Genomic DNA, 15,283 nt, shown 5'->3' with positions numbered 1-15,283 from the left:
GTCATCAGCATACAGATGGTACTGTAAGCCAAAGGAGGATATGAGACTACCGAGAGAGGAGGTGTACAGAGAAAAGAGAACCGGTCCCAGAACTGACCCTTGGGGAACACCAACTGGGAGGGGAGTGGGAGAGGAGGAGTTACCATTGAAATAAACGTAAAAGGAGCGGTCAGACAGATAAGAAGCAAACCAAGAGAGAGCAGTGTCACTGATACCAATGATGGACTTAAACCATAATTCCAAACACAAACTATTTGAAACCCTGTAGATGTCCTATAACACGATAAATAAAATGGTATTGGGTGACCAAATATAAAAAAATTGTAATGTTAGTTGTTCTAGATCAGCGGTGCCCAACCTTTATTCATCTGGTAACTGCTGTTGACAATGAAATAAAACTTTTGGACCACAATGCAAACAAACAATAAAGATGTATGTTTAAAACTGGAATAATTTTAATTTAAAATAAATTAAATTGAAATGTTTCTAGTTACCGTAACGTACATGCATCAAATAAAAAAATGACAAATCAATAATTTCAGCACTCACCATTTAATTCTCATTTTATAAATGCAACATTTTTTTTAATCAAAAATTCAAAACTAAGGTATCAAACAGTGCTGGCCGGCCATATACTGATCACAATTCCTGTACCAAAGAGCAGAATCTACACCATACAATGCGTCCTGTCGGTTATAGGGGGCTGCTAACCAAATTGGTACCATAAATCTCCGCAATAGATACTTCTAGGAAAATGCAATTCATGTAACAGGTATCCAAGGGCGACATGTTCTTACTATTACATCCTCAGATTTCTACATCTCCCTGTTCATGAAAAATTAGGGTTCACAGAAGGTAAGTGGCCAGCTATGTGTGACAGGGTATGATAGCTGTATTTTTTCTTATCTTTAGCGGACATTTATAGCTACGTACACACGTCAGATTTTTATCGCCCGATAATCAGCATCGGCCAATTATCGGGCGAAAATCTGCTGTGTGTACAGTCGGTGTCGTCCATCGTCCGGACGACCGACCTGCCGGATCCACGGACGATGGACGACAGCCGATCCTAATGAAAGGGAAGGGGAGAGCGCGCAGCAGGGTGCATTTACAGCACCGTTCATGCATCGTGCAGTCCCTTGTCGTTGGAAAGGATCGTGAAAGATCCTTTCCAACGACAAAAATTGCAAGTGTGTACGCAGCTTATGTGTGACAGGGCACCATGGTATGGCAGTAGTGATAACATTTTAGGAGGGGTCCTGTAGAGTAAGGGGATAGCTATGTGGCACAAAAGAAATCTGGTCTCTAATCCATTGAAAAGAAAAGTTTTTAGCTTTAGATAAATTAAAAAAAACAACCTGCAAAAAAAGCTTACAATAGATGAATTTGAAGCTAGAATACATAGTATCAATTTTGCCTATACATTTATATTGTATTTATGTCAGTAATTGTGTTCATGATTAATTATATCTGCCAAATATATTGTTTCAGATATTGTTGGAGGAGGAGGCATTTTACAAGGCAACACTGGAGAATTTCAATCCCCAAGCACATATTTAAGCTCAAATGATGTTCTGTACCAGGTAATTATACAAGCTTGACAAACGGTTGTCTTTTGTGATGTGGCTGATCCCTCCTCCCATTCCCTGAGTGCTGAAAGGCTTTCATGAAATGCTTTATTGACTTGGCCTGTCTGAATATAAAAATTGACACCAGGTGCGACCTTATTTCACCCTTTTAATTGCGTCATATGGAAATATAACTACAGCTGCATTCAAATCAATCACAACTAGCAATTAAAGTAACAGAGACTGATTAGTAATGTAATTATACCTTAAGATAAAAATATTTCATACACCATTTCTTAAGACCAGACTTGTGTTATAACATACTACATATATTGTCAATAATATCTAATTACACACAAAAGGCATGGTTAGTACACTCCAACAATGGATAAAAATTTCTTTTCAGAAGCATGCAAGAAACAATGCCTAAATAGTAGTAGATTCCTTTGTTTATTTAGATATTGCTACAATTTACACACCAGTTCCTATCACTTTTGAGTCTGTAATTCAATGATCCTGAAGCACACCTTTTGGCAGTGCTGGAACACCCTAATTTTGCCTCAAGTAAAAGAAGCATCTCAACCAAATATCAGATTCATACCCACCTCAAATTGAATGAGATTGGTTGTGGAGGTAAAAAAAGAAAACGAGTAGAAGTTGAACATTGCACAAACTTCAGACTTTGTCAATGTTTTTATTTTTTTGAACCTCTAGTTCAGTGTTTCACAACCTTTGTAACATGGGGATGATAGTCTAGGGGGGAAAATCCTTGGAGGGCTGCTATGACCTCTAATTTTACCTAGCGGTACCATGACTGCTGTTAGGTACCAGGATGAAATTTTCAGATCATATGCAGGTGCAGTACAATGTTTACCTCATGTGGACAGAGTGTGTAGGCAGTTCCTGGATGATGGAGACATTGATATAATCGGCTGCCCGCCATGTCCCTAGACCTAAAACTAATAAAGACACACTGGGACTTTATGTATCAATGTATCCAACTCTTCCAAGTTGCACCACAGAATGTGTAGGAGCTCACTAATGCCCTGATCTAAGTCTGGGTGAAGACCCACAGAGCAACTGCCACAGAGCATCTGCCATCTCATCAGAAGCATTCCCAGATTATACTGGGATGGTGGAGTTCATATTATGATTTGTTGTGATGAAATTAGCAAAACAATTGTGAAAACAAAGTAATTCTGTGATTTCAGTTTTTCACTTCGATTCTCGTTTTCCACTGTCTTCGGCGGTGATTGCAAACTGTCTGGTGTTTGTTAGAAGTGGAAATATATGGCACTACTGTGTACTTTCATGAATGTTTTTTTGCAAGACGTTTGGGTGGCTTTCTCTGGCAAACAGCACTGTACTAACAGTAACTGCACCTGTGAGCCACTTTGTAAGCCAACAGGGTTAGAGGGTATTGTGCACCAAACAGTGTAATTCTGTGTGTCTAAGAAAGACTGACCCCCCCAAGATAGTTTCTGCTAAGTCCCTCTGTATTAAAGAATATAGAAATAAGAGGGGATATTCTGACCGAGATGGGTTCAGAAATTTAGCAAGAGATTGGTTGGCATAAATACATTTAGTCTGAGTATGGCACATACTGGTTATAGCAACATAAACATTATCAAAATGGATGATACAACAAATTATTATTTGTGAGGTGTGATTTTTTTTGTCCTTGAGCATGAATGTCTCTGTCCCGACATGTTTTGCCCTGTTGGGCTTCTTCAGAGCAAAGCAAGACAGAAGAGTGTACACTCAGAGGCTCCCAGTTTCTAAAGGGCTTCAGGTCGTACGTTGCATGTAGATAACTACCTAGTTAGTTATTACGGAGGTGGTACAGTGTTAGGGCAAAACACTGTAGCCAATCTTTCGCATACTTCTTATGCCTCCAGTTCCCCACCATTAAGGTCTCAGGAGTTGTTCTGGCTCTACTGCCTAATGCAAAATCAGGGCTCTGAGAACTGTGCTGACTTTGCAGCCTAATAGTTTTTTAAAATGATATCAACATTTAAAAAAAATCAGAAAATTTGTTTGTACTCTATTTTAATTTTTTTTATCTTTACAGTGGAAAATCGTGGTGGACGCTGGCCACCGAGTAAAGTTATCATTCACAACATTTGACCTTGCACCTGCAGGACCAGTTGGATGTACAGAGGTGGTTGAAGTTTTTAATGGAGAAGGAAAAGGAGCACAGAAACTAGGTGTGTTTTTTTTACAGTTTTACATTTAGTTGTAAATTGTAGAAATGCCCATATATCAAAAGCATCACTGAGGGAACTATTTCTGTGTCTAATGTGATAATTCCCCTTTTCTTTCACCATTCACAAACAAGGATAATATTAGACCAGATCTGTGATTTAAAAAAGACCATACAGAGCTCATCTAGTTTTTAGTTTGTGATCTGTATATCCCCATCCTCATGAAATAATTGACAATGATCATCATAGGGCAGATCACTTCGGACTCTCCCAACTGCGTATTTGTAAAGGGACCAGAGACATACTGTATTAGTTTTTATTATTGTTAGGTATGATTCCCTTCATTCTCAGGTTTGGTATTCCGTCCCCTGGATTGATATTAATATACATGTTTGAGTCATGGTGTATCCAAGTGGCAATTGGTACTAAAGCCTTTGGATTGCAGAATAACAGGGTACGTAAAAACTTAAGAGTAAATGCAAAAATTATCTGGGTGTTCCTGAGAACAGAATGGAGAATTTCCAAAAGAAAAAGATACTTACAGGCACCTTTGTATTTCTTTTATTGGAGTACTTGGCAGGCTTCCTAGATTAAATGATTAACTTTACCTACTCAGATGCCTCTGTTAATTAGTTTATAAAATTGTCATACAGTGCTTTCTGATTAAATTTAACTTAATACTGTTTTACTTGCAGGACACTTTTGTGGAAAATCAATTCCTGATCCTATTGTTTCTTCTGGAAACAGTATGATTGTTCACTACAGACCTAATCCACAGGGAGCTCGAGGCGTATTTCATGCTAAATACATTGGATTTCAGGGAAGTGTTGACCCAACTCAGAGCCCAACCACCCCTGCTCATATTGGTGACTATACCTTTATTTCATTTTATTTTCTACTTCTGGTCAAACTAAATATTTATGTGTTTTTGTAATGCTCTATGTGAACAAAGTCCAGAAAGTATTATACAGTTTTAACCTTTCCCACACTTGGCTTAGACTATACATAAGGGAAGATGTACTTTCTGGTAGTTTACTTTGTAAAGATAGCTCACACAGTAGAAGCTAGTAACCAGTTAGGTATTATGAACTAGTAAACAGATCAAGACAAAAGAGAAAATATTTTGTTTTGTTTTTTTCCTGGATTTTAAGGACTGAATCATCTGCAGACATAAAAAGTTGAAGTAGTCTGAAAAACTAACTAATCAGTATTATGCTTGAAAATCACCATAGTTGTATTCAAATAATAAGATAAAAGAAATATAGTTCATGGAGTGCCATAAAGTCTAATAAATGTCTAGCATCCTACCATCATCATTATGTTATCTTTACAGATAAGAGTACAATACCCTGTCTCCTACATTTCAAGCATACTCAATATATTTATTTTATCATTTATATTTATTATGCACATGTTGTTTGTATTTAGTTTATAATGATAATATTTAATAAATGATAATGATAATACTTTATAATGTATTTCATGTTTTGTTTAAATTTGCAGATTCTGGTTGTGGAAGCAATGCTATACAAACAGGTCGTAAGGGTTTCATTCACTCCATGAACTATCCAGACCCCTACCCTTCCGATCTCAAGTGTAACTGGAACATCTCTGTTACTCCCGGTTACCTTGTTAAGCTGACATTTACTCAGCTTGCTGTGGATGGGGAAATAGGAGCATGTACTGGAGACAAAGTGGAAATATCTGATAGTACAGATGACATAGGTAAATTTTTTATATACATTGTGAAACTTAGGGTCAATTATATGCCAACAGCAATATCCTACCTTTTCTAATCTAATAAGCCTAATAATAAATGTATACAAATTGATGGCTCATTAAGGAAATGGAATATAATTGTGACTACCTTTGCATCATGTCAGTGCTTCATCTGATGACTTCTGATTCTGGAGGTTTATAAGGTTTATTTTATAGGGTTGATTCACTAAGATAACAAGTTCATATAGTATGGTTTGAATGCTCAATCGTGTGTTAATTACACTGGGCTAGTACACACTGGCACATTTTCACTTCAAGTGAATCTGAATGTAATTCAACAGCCCACTGATTGTAACAAAACAATATTTGCTCCAAACTGGCTTAATAGAAATAACCTCCAGGGCTTTGATGAGATTCAAGATTTGGGTAGCAAGATCTAGATGAGTTGCTGCAATGTTTTACAGTGCAATAAGAATTTTATTACTGCATGCTCTGCATTCTCATTTCAGGGACTTACTGTGGGTATTTGAAGCCTCCTGTGATTATCACCTCCAGCAACAAACTGTCCCTGAGATTTTCTACAGACACAGTAAGAACAGATCATGGGTTTGAAGCCAAGTGGGAAGAAGTCCATCCGGATGACATTGAAGGTGCTTATGCACAATAACTTTACTTATTAAATTAAATTAAATTATTACTTATTAAATTAGAGTGAGAGATCATGTACCAAAAACCTTTAGCTACCTAATATTATTATGATTGTAGTTCTGGAATTCTCACAGCATCAAGACCTTGTACTATCAACTATAATAACTCATCTGCATACATACATTTACCCCTGGTAATAAAACATAACGTTTTATGGTACAAATCTATAGCAGAAACATTCCTGAATTATTATGAAGATTTATTTATGTTAACATGTATGTGTAACCAAAAATGTTTTTTTTTAAGTATTGGATAATAGAATAGGTAGAACCTCTTTTGATTTTTTTTACCATCTCTGTCCCTTCTTAAGAGCCTTTGTTTTTTATTGGCCCTGTGACTATTGCCTCTAATGCAAAAAGTAATGAAAAATTCAATATTTTTCAGTTGTCAAATGAACAGGTGGCGAGAGCAAACCTTTCAATGGGAAAACTAAAGACAACTGTCTAAAGCTCCATACAGACCTAAAATGTTGTTGTTCAAAACTATTATTTGTGAAAATATAGCTTTGGTAAAGTGTCACACAATGCCTTGTATCAATCAGCCATGCTGTACCACTAAATGATCAATGCAAACCAGAATTATTGTTTTACTTATGAAAAGGATGCACAAGTGCACCTTCCACTTATCTGCCCTCCTCCACTCTCTGCAGAACAGAGGAGATCGCTCAGCAATAGGCAAGCAGGCTGTTTGTACAGTGTTCATTCATAAATTATTATGTAACACTGACTATACATGTAAACCCACAATCATTCATTATAACAATAAAATATAAATATGTAATAAAATAATATAATTATTACAGAAATCCAGTCTTGTGGTGGCAGCTCCACAGAAGAAAATGGCGTGTTTAAATCTCCAAAGTGGCCTTATTCTTATGGGCCCAACAAGCTGTGTCTCTGGCATCTACAGGTTCCTCAAGGAAAAAAAGTGACCATTAAATTCTCTCACTTTGACTTGGAAGACCCAGACCTGAACAGCAAGTTGTGTTATGACTATGTATCTGCCTATGAAGAGGTTTCGGGAAATACAGTAAAATATGGTGAGTGTTAACAGTTTAAAGCACAAGAATGTGAAGTGGAATGGCACCATTGTAGCCCAAGCAATAACACCAGAGACTGTAGATTCAGGGAATGTCAAATATTTATTGAGGATCAGGAAGGATTTTTTGCAATGCTCAAACAATTTTTTTTTTAATTGAATAAACTCAGTGGACTTCAGCAATATCTCATCAGTTTCAGACATTTATTACCACATCCAAGAACTGCACAGACACCAGAAATTGCACAATTTCTTCAACTTAATCCAAGATAAATATGCTGACCCTGAAATGCATTTAATTATGCTGACCCTGAAATGATTCCATCCTATAGGAAAATAAATCTGCAGAAAGCATTGTCATAGGGAGCAAAGTTTTATTTCAAATGGTGGACTTCTGTATAGAAATATATTCAATGTACATTGCTACCATCCAAATCTCTGATAATTATAAATAGCTAAAACATTTTTTAATAAATATAGTTATGGAAAACGTTAACATATTTGTCAAATGTTAACATAAAGCTTTGGTAACAGTCCCCTAGCCCTGATATATGATTGGTTACATAATGACTGTAATACTTTTTCCTTTAGGTCCCCTGTATTGTTGCTCCCTTGTGTTCGTTTCTGAAAGGAGTTCTAATTAGCTTATCTTCCACATCTCCATAAATGATAAAAGACCTAAACCTTCGGAAAACTGGTCATGACTGATGGGAGCTTAGAGTAGTAATTTGCAACAGTAAGACCTTTCCTTCACTCCTAACTATATATCTATATTCTTAATGTGCAGCAAAAAAACTATACTTTTAGTGTGGCAATAAACAATAGATAGATACCATATGGGTTTTATATAGCTGCATGTTAACTTTCAGTATAGTTTCACCTTACGAATTCACCAACTTCACCAATGAACTGGTCCTCCCCACCCATTTAGTAATAGTAAACTACTTACCGTCCTCTGCATTTACCCAGGTCATTTAAACCCCTTCCATGTCCCAAGTAAAAATTTTGAAAACAAAGTTTAGCCATAGCTGAAATAAGTCTTAATGGAATTGAAGAAGCAGAAAGGTGGAGCAAGCTATAGATGCAGGATATCGAGAGCACATCTGGGAAGGATGATAGTGACAATACCAATGTATAAAACAGTACAGCAACAGGAGGTGTACCTGGCAAAAAAACAGAAAATAAAAAATGCAAATTTAACGAGACCTGTAAAATGACTGAAACACCAAAAGCAGCAAGTCTTAGAGATTTTTGCTGTACAGCCCTGACTGGTGCAGCTTGGCCTTTGCAGACAAAATAAGATGTCCCTTCTCGGTCATTTTCCTACTGCACATGGACACTGTCATCCCATTCCTTCCTGTGGTTAGGCCATACTTTTAGTGCCTAAAGCCATAAAGCTAAGTACAGATCATTTACGAAAATACATGGGCACAGGATATGGCAGAGAATTTGGTATTATTTGCAAAAGCAGAGCAGCACAGCATAAAAAACAGGAGTGGGTAGAAAGGTAAGTATTTTATTATACAGACTGATCAGTATACTTGTAAGATACCTTTAATATTGCTCATGTGACACAAAATGTTAAATAAGGAAAATGTGTGAATCTTTGATTTTTGGTGTTCTTCACTATCCTCAGGTCCCTTTTGTGGAACTACCATACCAAGCACCATTACTAGTCAGAGCAATGTCATCACAATCAGATTCCACAGTGACCTCTTTACAGAAGGAAAAGGATTCCGAGCTTACTGGACTACTGATCCACTTCAGCCAGCTCCTACAGATGCCCCCGAAGCACCTAATCCTTGGGACAGTATAACGATAGGTAATGCCTATTTTTTTTTTTTTACCACTGCAGTTTGATGCAACCTAAAAATTATATCTATTTTTTATATATAAGTAGCATCCTAAAAATATATAATATTACAAAGATAGTTCTAAATACCGTACTGCCAGGATGCTTCTGTTCCGTAAAAAGACTTCTTTGCACTGAGCGGTCCATGATATGTTATATAACAGCAGGTCATTTCAGGAAACCAGAAGTGGCTAGGATATTTTCCACATACTCCTGCTGTTTTTACTTGACATATTGGTTACTGTCATTACAAGACATAGCACGTGCAACACATAAATTCATAAAACTATTTCCTCCATATTCTAGATATAAGCCCAACTGATTCACACATCTTTTTATAGACTTATACCCCCACATGTTATGATGTTTGGCTTATTATGCCTTGGAAATACCTTAAAATATATTTTTCTTCAACTATCTTCAATATCAGTGCTCCAAGCTGGCACAAATTTCTACTGCATGTGGGGGTAACAGACTGGTTTTGTTAATGGGACCTGATGTCCTGTAGGTTTTACTTTTTTGGACTGCTTGGTTATATTAGGATATCATGTAACTGCTGAAAAATACAGAGGTTAGAACAGTGTTTCTCAAGCAGGGTTCTGTGAAAGAATAGGGTTCCTCCAGAGGTTGCCAGGGGTTCATTGAGCCATCAGCCATGAGCAATTTGGATCTCTCAAGTCAGACGCCGCTAATAATTGGTAAGGTTGAGAAAAGCTGGGTTAAACTATGACAATGGGGGTTGTTAATACAATATCTATCTGACTACAAACCTATTTTCACACCATTTATAAGGCTCTTAAACACAAAACAAAGAGTTTAAAATTATTTTAGATACTTTTTTTTATTTTTTATATTTTTAATTATATAATTTATATTTTTAACATCTAATAAGACCAGTGCTACATTTTTAAAACTTACCACCAATGACTAATTCACCCTTCTGTTTAAAAAACCCACATCTTCCCAGCAAGGGCTCTGCAGAGAGTATAGAACAGCTTTGTAGATTGTATATCTCGGAGTTTTCTATACCAACTACAGTCTAAAGGGAGTCGTAAGGGTACGAATCTTGTATTATTCTTTCTCTGTCGAGCACTATTGCTAGGAAATACTAATTTGTATCTACTCAAAACTTACATTAGTTTTGAATAAAACTGTTGAAATATTTTATCTTGAGTCTTGATTTCAGTCTCAAAATAGTGTGCAGCTTTACTGAGCATCACAATATGCTAACAGCCCTGAGGTTTGAAAGCAAAGCATAGCTGTGAAGTTGAAGTTTTATAATTAAAACTACAGATAATTATTTATATATATATATTTTTATATATATTGTTATTTTTTTATATTGCAGATTGGCCCTCCAAGTGTGGACAGCCAACATTTCCTCCCCAGATCAATACCAGAATAGTCAATGGAGAACCTGCTGTTCCTCACACCTGGCCTTGGCAAGTGTCCATGCAGGTACAGTAAGTGAGTCCGCAGAGTAATGCAAAGTACACGCGCCTGCTGTGTTCTAACTCAGATTAACTGCATAACTCTAGGGAAAGATTAACATTAATATGCATAGGAGTGTGCTCTGGAGAAAAATCATTCTTAATGACCAGTCTTAAATGGATTCCACACCACTAATGTGTAATTACTTCCTGCCACTTCATTAGGAGAGATATTTTCAAACATATGACAACATCAAGCTTATATATCAAAATTTTGAGTATCAGGGAATTTTTTTACATCCCTTATTCTATGCTTTACTCTTTACTACATCAGGTCACATTGAAAGTCCTATATAAATGTAATGTGCTCTGTTCCTTATCTGTTAAAGATGAACTTTAGGCAATCATCTAAAACACATACAAACTAACTACATAAAGGGAGCCGTTTTACCCAACAAAAGAATGTGTATGTTATAAATTAGCTTGGAGACCTGATTTTTTTTTACTGTAGTTAGATAACACAGGTCTTGTAGGTGTCTGGGTAATTAAAAGAGAGGCAACAGAATACTGTGTGCTAACCGTTCATGGGCTTTAAAAACAAGATTTCCCTGCTATACTTTTATACTTTTTTTGGTTTATGGAAAACCAATGGCATGTTTAAGGGATTTAAAGTACACTTGCAAAGTAGTACAATACTTGCAATGTAAATTCATGGCATGGAGAAAATGTCTGTGGAGAAAAAGGACAATGTGAATTTGTGAAAAAAAAAAAATTCTTAACTTTTTACATGACAAGCCATTTCTATACATCTACATACCAAGCCCTGCAAGTCTCATACTGGCTCAGCTTCCCTCACCGTCATTTTCTGTCTTCCAGGTTGTTCTCACATCACCCAAATTTGCACTACGCATGCATAAGATTTATCACTTTTTTTATTTTACATTATAGGAAAGTCCCTAATGATGCATGCCCGATCTGAGGCATACACAGAGGTGGGGCAGTATCCCAGGAGGCTGTGTGTTCCCCCTTCAGTCTTTACTGTCCCAGCAGTGAAGATGGAAGGGAAGGGGTCCTCCCCACAAAAAAAAAAAAATTCCATTATATCAAAGGGATAGGCACCCTTTTATATAATGGTAAATGTCATGATAGGTCCCCCTTAAAAAACTTTTAATTATTTATCATCCACAGATAACTATCACATTTTACATTTGTTATTGTGAACAGCTATTCCAGTATTTTACCCATAGCAGAGCATCTTTGTTAGATTGGTAACATAAAACTGGAACAGTAAGAGTGTGTGCAGGTACCCCCTGTTTTACCCTGTAAGGAATAATTGACAGCAACTCCTGCTTTAACCATACCCCTCCTCCCTGGTGAGCAGTACCTGAGCCCAGAGACATTTTGGTCAAGCGTCCACTCTAAAAAAACACTTTGAAAAGGTATAGTCAAAATGGTGTTTTTTTACCATATGGATTTGCCAAAATCATTGCCTGTTTGACTAGTCTTTAAAATACAGATCCTTTAACTTTTTGAATAAAGCTGTTTTTACTTTCAATACTTAATCATGTGCAAGGGGAAAAAAACTTTTTTTATTTCACATTTAATTGATTGATTGAGGTCAGCTCACTTTCACCTTATATGTCATTGCAAAAATATGGAGACAAATATGCGGCATGAATCCTAGTTACCTTTCTATAGTCTATGGTTATGTCACTCATCTTTCATTGTCATTATTTTCTCATTTTCATATTTTCAGGTCTGGCCAAGTTCCCGCAATGAAACCATTTTCTTCCACACATGTGGTGGCACTCTCATCCACAAGAACTGGGTCCTCACAGCAGCCCACTGTTTTATTAAGTAAGGCTGTCCTTCATTTGACATAAACATTTTTCATACTACATTATGTTTCTAATATTACTACTTGCTGTAAAGCTTAGAAATTGCTTTGTGAGTCATAAAGATAAATAGCTTAATGCATGTCTCATCTCATAGTCTTTCAGTTTTAACATAAGCTGTCAATTAGATTCTGTGGAGAGGATTATTATTTAAACTGCATATAGCTATGTGTGGGTTATTTTAGTACACATATAAAATACACCAGGATTTATGGCTGGATCTGTAGGAACCAGGAGGAAACATAACCCATCCTGACCATTTCTGCGCTAGGTGTCACCAACACAACAAATAGTAATGCAGTGTTTGTCTGGACAACAAACCAATCAGTACATTCTAAGATAAAGCTGAAGTCATATACAGACCTCAACTTTACCTATAACGAAGTAGCTTGATCTTCCACCTTCTTTCTGTTGAGCATCCATATTAATCCTTTAGAATAATCAGTACAATAAACTAGACGATTCAGAATTGTGTAGTAGAGTGAGAACCTAGGGGAGCAAACTTGAATTTATTATGAAAATCAGGGTTTGAGAACACTTGTATTTCGCTATATAGCTATATATATTTTGGTTGGTTGGTGGAGGGGGCCCCAAGTCAGTTCTTCAAAGGAGGTTGGCTACATCCCCTACTGTATGCATACATCAATTTCTTTCTCTTCAATATAATGCTGCTGTCCTAAATCCATAAATCTACCCACACCTTGTGCACGGAGAAGGCTTGTTGGAAGGTGTTCTTCTAGGTGAAATGCTTACATTAAGAATTCCCAGTAGAAAGAAGCAAACCCTGCAAGATTTTTACAAACTTGCTGATCATACTATATGGAGTAGTGGATCAAACCAAAATAAACAAATAAAGCTAGGCTGTGATCTGTAGCCTTTCTCAACTTTTTACCCAAATCTAACCCTTGAAATCATTTTCAGGTCTTAGGGAACTCCTACTAAAATTAATGATATGGATCTCACTGGAGAGACTGTCCATTACACAAGTATTCAGTGGGAGGAATACCTCCTTACAGACAGCTGAATATATTGTAGGCATACTGCTGGCTCTGTCAGTGGCACTGGCAATTACACTATTCAAATTGTATATCAGTCAGCCACCACCCAAAGAACCCCTAGCAAATCCCGGAGGAACCTTGGTTGAAAATAGCTGGTCTGGAGGGAGGTTTGGGGGGAACCTAAGGGTGTTTGTGTTTGTATTATGCATAATCCCTGTAGCTATAACTCCAATGGACTTTTTTTTATCTTTCAAGCTATGCAGATGAGTTATATCGCTGGCAAATGTGTCTTGGAAAACACAATCTAACACTGGTGGAGCCAACAGAGAAATGCTACAAAATTCTTGGCATCTACCGCCATGAAGGATTTGTCTACCCTGACATTCCTGCACTGGAATTTGATATTGCCCTGGTGAGGCTGGATGGGGAGGTGGTCGCTAATGATTATATTGACTTTGCTTGTCTTCCCCCAAAAGATCAAGTATTAGGTGCAAATTATCGCTGTCATGCAACTGGATGGGGAGATGAAACAGGCAAGTATTGTATTACTCTGACACTACTACAAATACCATCTGAAAATGTATAAAAATGTATTATTATTTTAAAGTTGTAATTCAGGCAAACATTTCTTTAAGGTTATTTATACCTACAAGAAATTCATATGGAATTATTTTGTGGCTTCTTAAATTAAAATTCTATTAAATCTGTTCCAGGAAATTCATTGGCACCAAAAGCTGCTGAAGGATTAAATCAAGTGGTACTACCTGTTATTGCCTATGAAGTGTGTAAAACACCTCAGTATTGGTGGTTTCAAATAAAGGACTCCATGATCTGTGCTGGATATGTTCTCCCTGATGAGCTAAAGTCTGTGTGTCAGGTTAGTGTTATTTTACAATACTGAAGATATGCGAGACAGCAAACATTATTTCAATTATTAGTATATCTTGTCACAATTCAGCTGTGAAAATAAATGTACATATATATGTGGCTTCAATGACTATGAGGGAGGTGCAGAAGTAAGCAGGGGCTGAGCTTGACTTTTACTAAAAAGATATGCATATCATTTAGGAAGTTTATATCTTTTAACAACTGATTTTGAGGAATGCTACAAAATGCTCTATTCGTCTAAACTGCAATTGAAGAAAACGTTCCTCTCTGTGTGAAAACCTTTGATTGCCAGATTTGTCCTTGAAGCAAAAGATAGCTGTGTTATGCTCCAATACTGTTCTTATCTGTACCAACACGAAGCTCCACATCCAGCTGTCAAATCGCATGTTTTGGTAAATCTGCAAGTGAAAAGAGAAAAGCTGCAGGGTGGGAATTTATACATAATGCATTTCTGTTGAGGAAAAGTTACTGTTCATTTTTTGGAAACAAAAATAAAATGTATCCATCTCAGAATTATATCAGTAAATAGAAAAGATAATTTTCTTTAAAGCTTAGCTTGAGATTTAAAATATTCATATCGGTGAAGTTTAATATTCTCAGAAAATTTGACCCAACCACTCAAATCCATAGACTGGTATGCTTTATATTTAATGAGAGTACAATTTTAAATTGATAAATAGTTGATTGACACTGTACCATACTGGGGATTTAGATTTGTGCTTTAACCTATCGGCTCTAATTTTCCTATAGACTGGACCAACCCTAGGATTTCACAGAGCCCTTGTTGAGATAACACAAGGGGGGGGCAGTAAAGGAGAATTAAATGTTTTCAACTATAGCAGTAGTTAGCTATACCTTTTGCATTGCTCAGCAGCCTGAATCCTTCATATACCGTTTTTTGTGTAGATTTGTCTACTGTGTGTGTATTCCAAGCACATTACGTTTGTGTTGTACCCAGGGTTTCTCTTACTGATCTGATTTGT

General features: G+C 36.6%; 1 protein-coding gene across 1 annotated transcript in view; it reads left to right on the top strand.

The window, feature by feature from the left end:
* The window catches only part of LOC140326712 (ovochymase-2-like), a 40,896-nt gene that overhangs the window by 11,638 nt on the left and 13,975 nt on the right, over positions 1-15,283 (top strand). Inside the window, exons 5-15 of the mRNA XM_072405563.1 lie at positions 1,492-1,583; positions 3,640-3,775; positions 4,468-4,638; positions 5,276-5,497; positions 6,001-6,141; positions 7,002-7,238; positions 8,874-9,059; positions 10,438-10,547; positions 12,276-12,376; positions 13,668-13,945; positions 14,126-14,289. Of these exons, the coding sequence (XP_072261664.1) occupies positions 1,492-1,583; positions 3,640-3,775; positions 4,468-4,638; positions 5,276-5,497; positions 6,001-6,141; positions 7,002-7,238; positions 8,874-9,059; positions 10,438-10,547; positions 12,276-12,376; positions 13,668-13,945; positions 14,126-14,289 (1,838 nt within the window). The remainder of the gene's footprint in view (positions 1-1,491; positions 1,584-3,639; positions 3,776-4,467; positions 4,639-5,275; positions 5,498-6,000; positions 6,142-7,001; positions 7,239-8,873; positions 9,060-10,437; positions 10,548-12,275; positions 12,377-13,667; positions 13,946-14,125; positions 14,290-15,283) is intronic.

Source organism: Pyxicephalus adspersus, chromosome 3, assembly GCF_032062135.1.
Source record: "Pyxicephalus adspersus chromosome 3, UCB_Pads_2.0, whole genome shotgun sequence".
NCBI lineage: Eukaryota > Metazoa > Chordata > Amphibia > Anura > Pyxicephalidae > Pyxicephalus > Pyxicephalus adspersus.
This window is presented reverse-complemented; position numbering and strand designations above follow the sequence as displayed.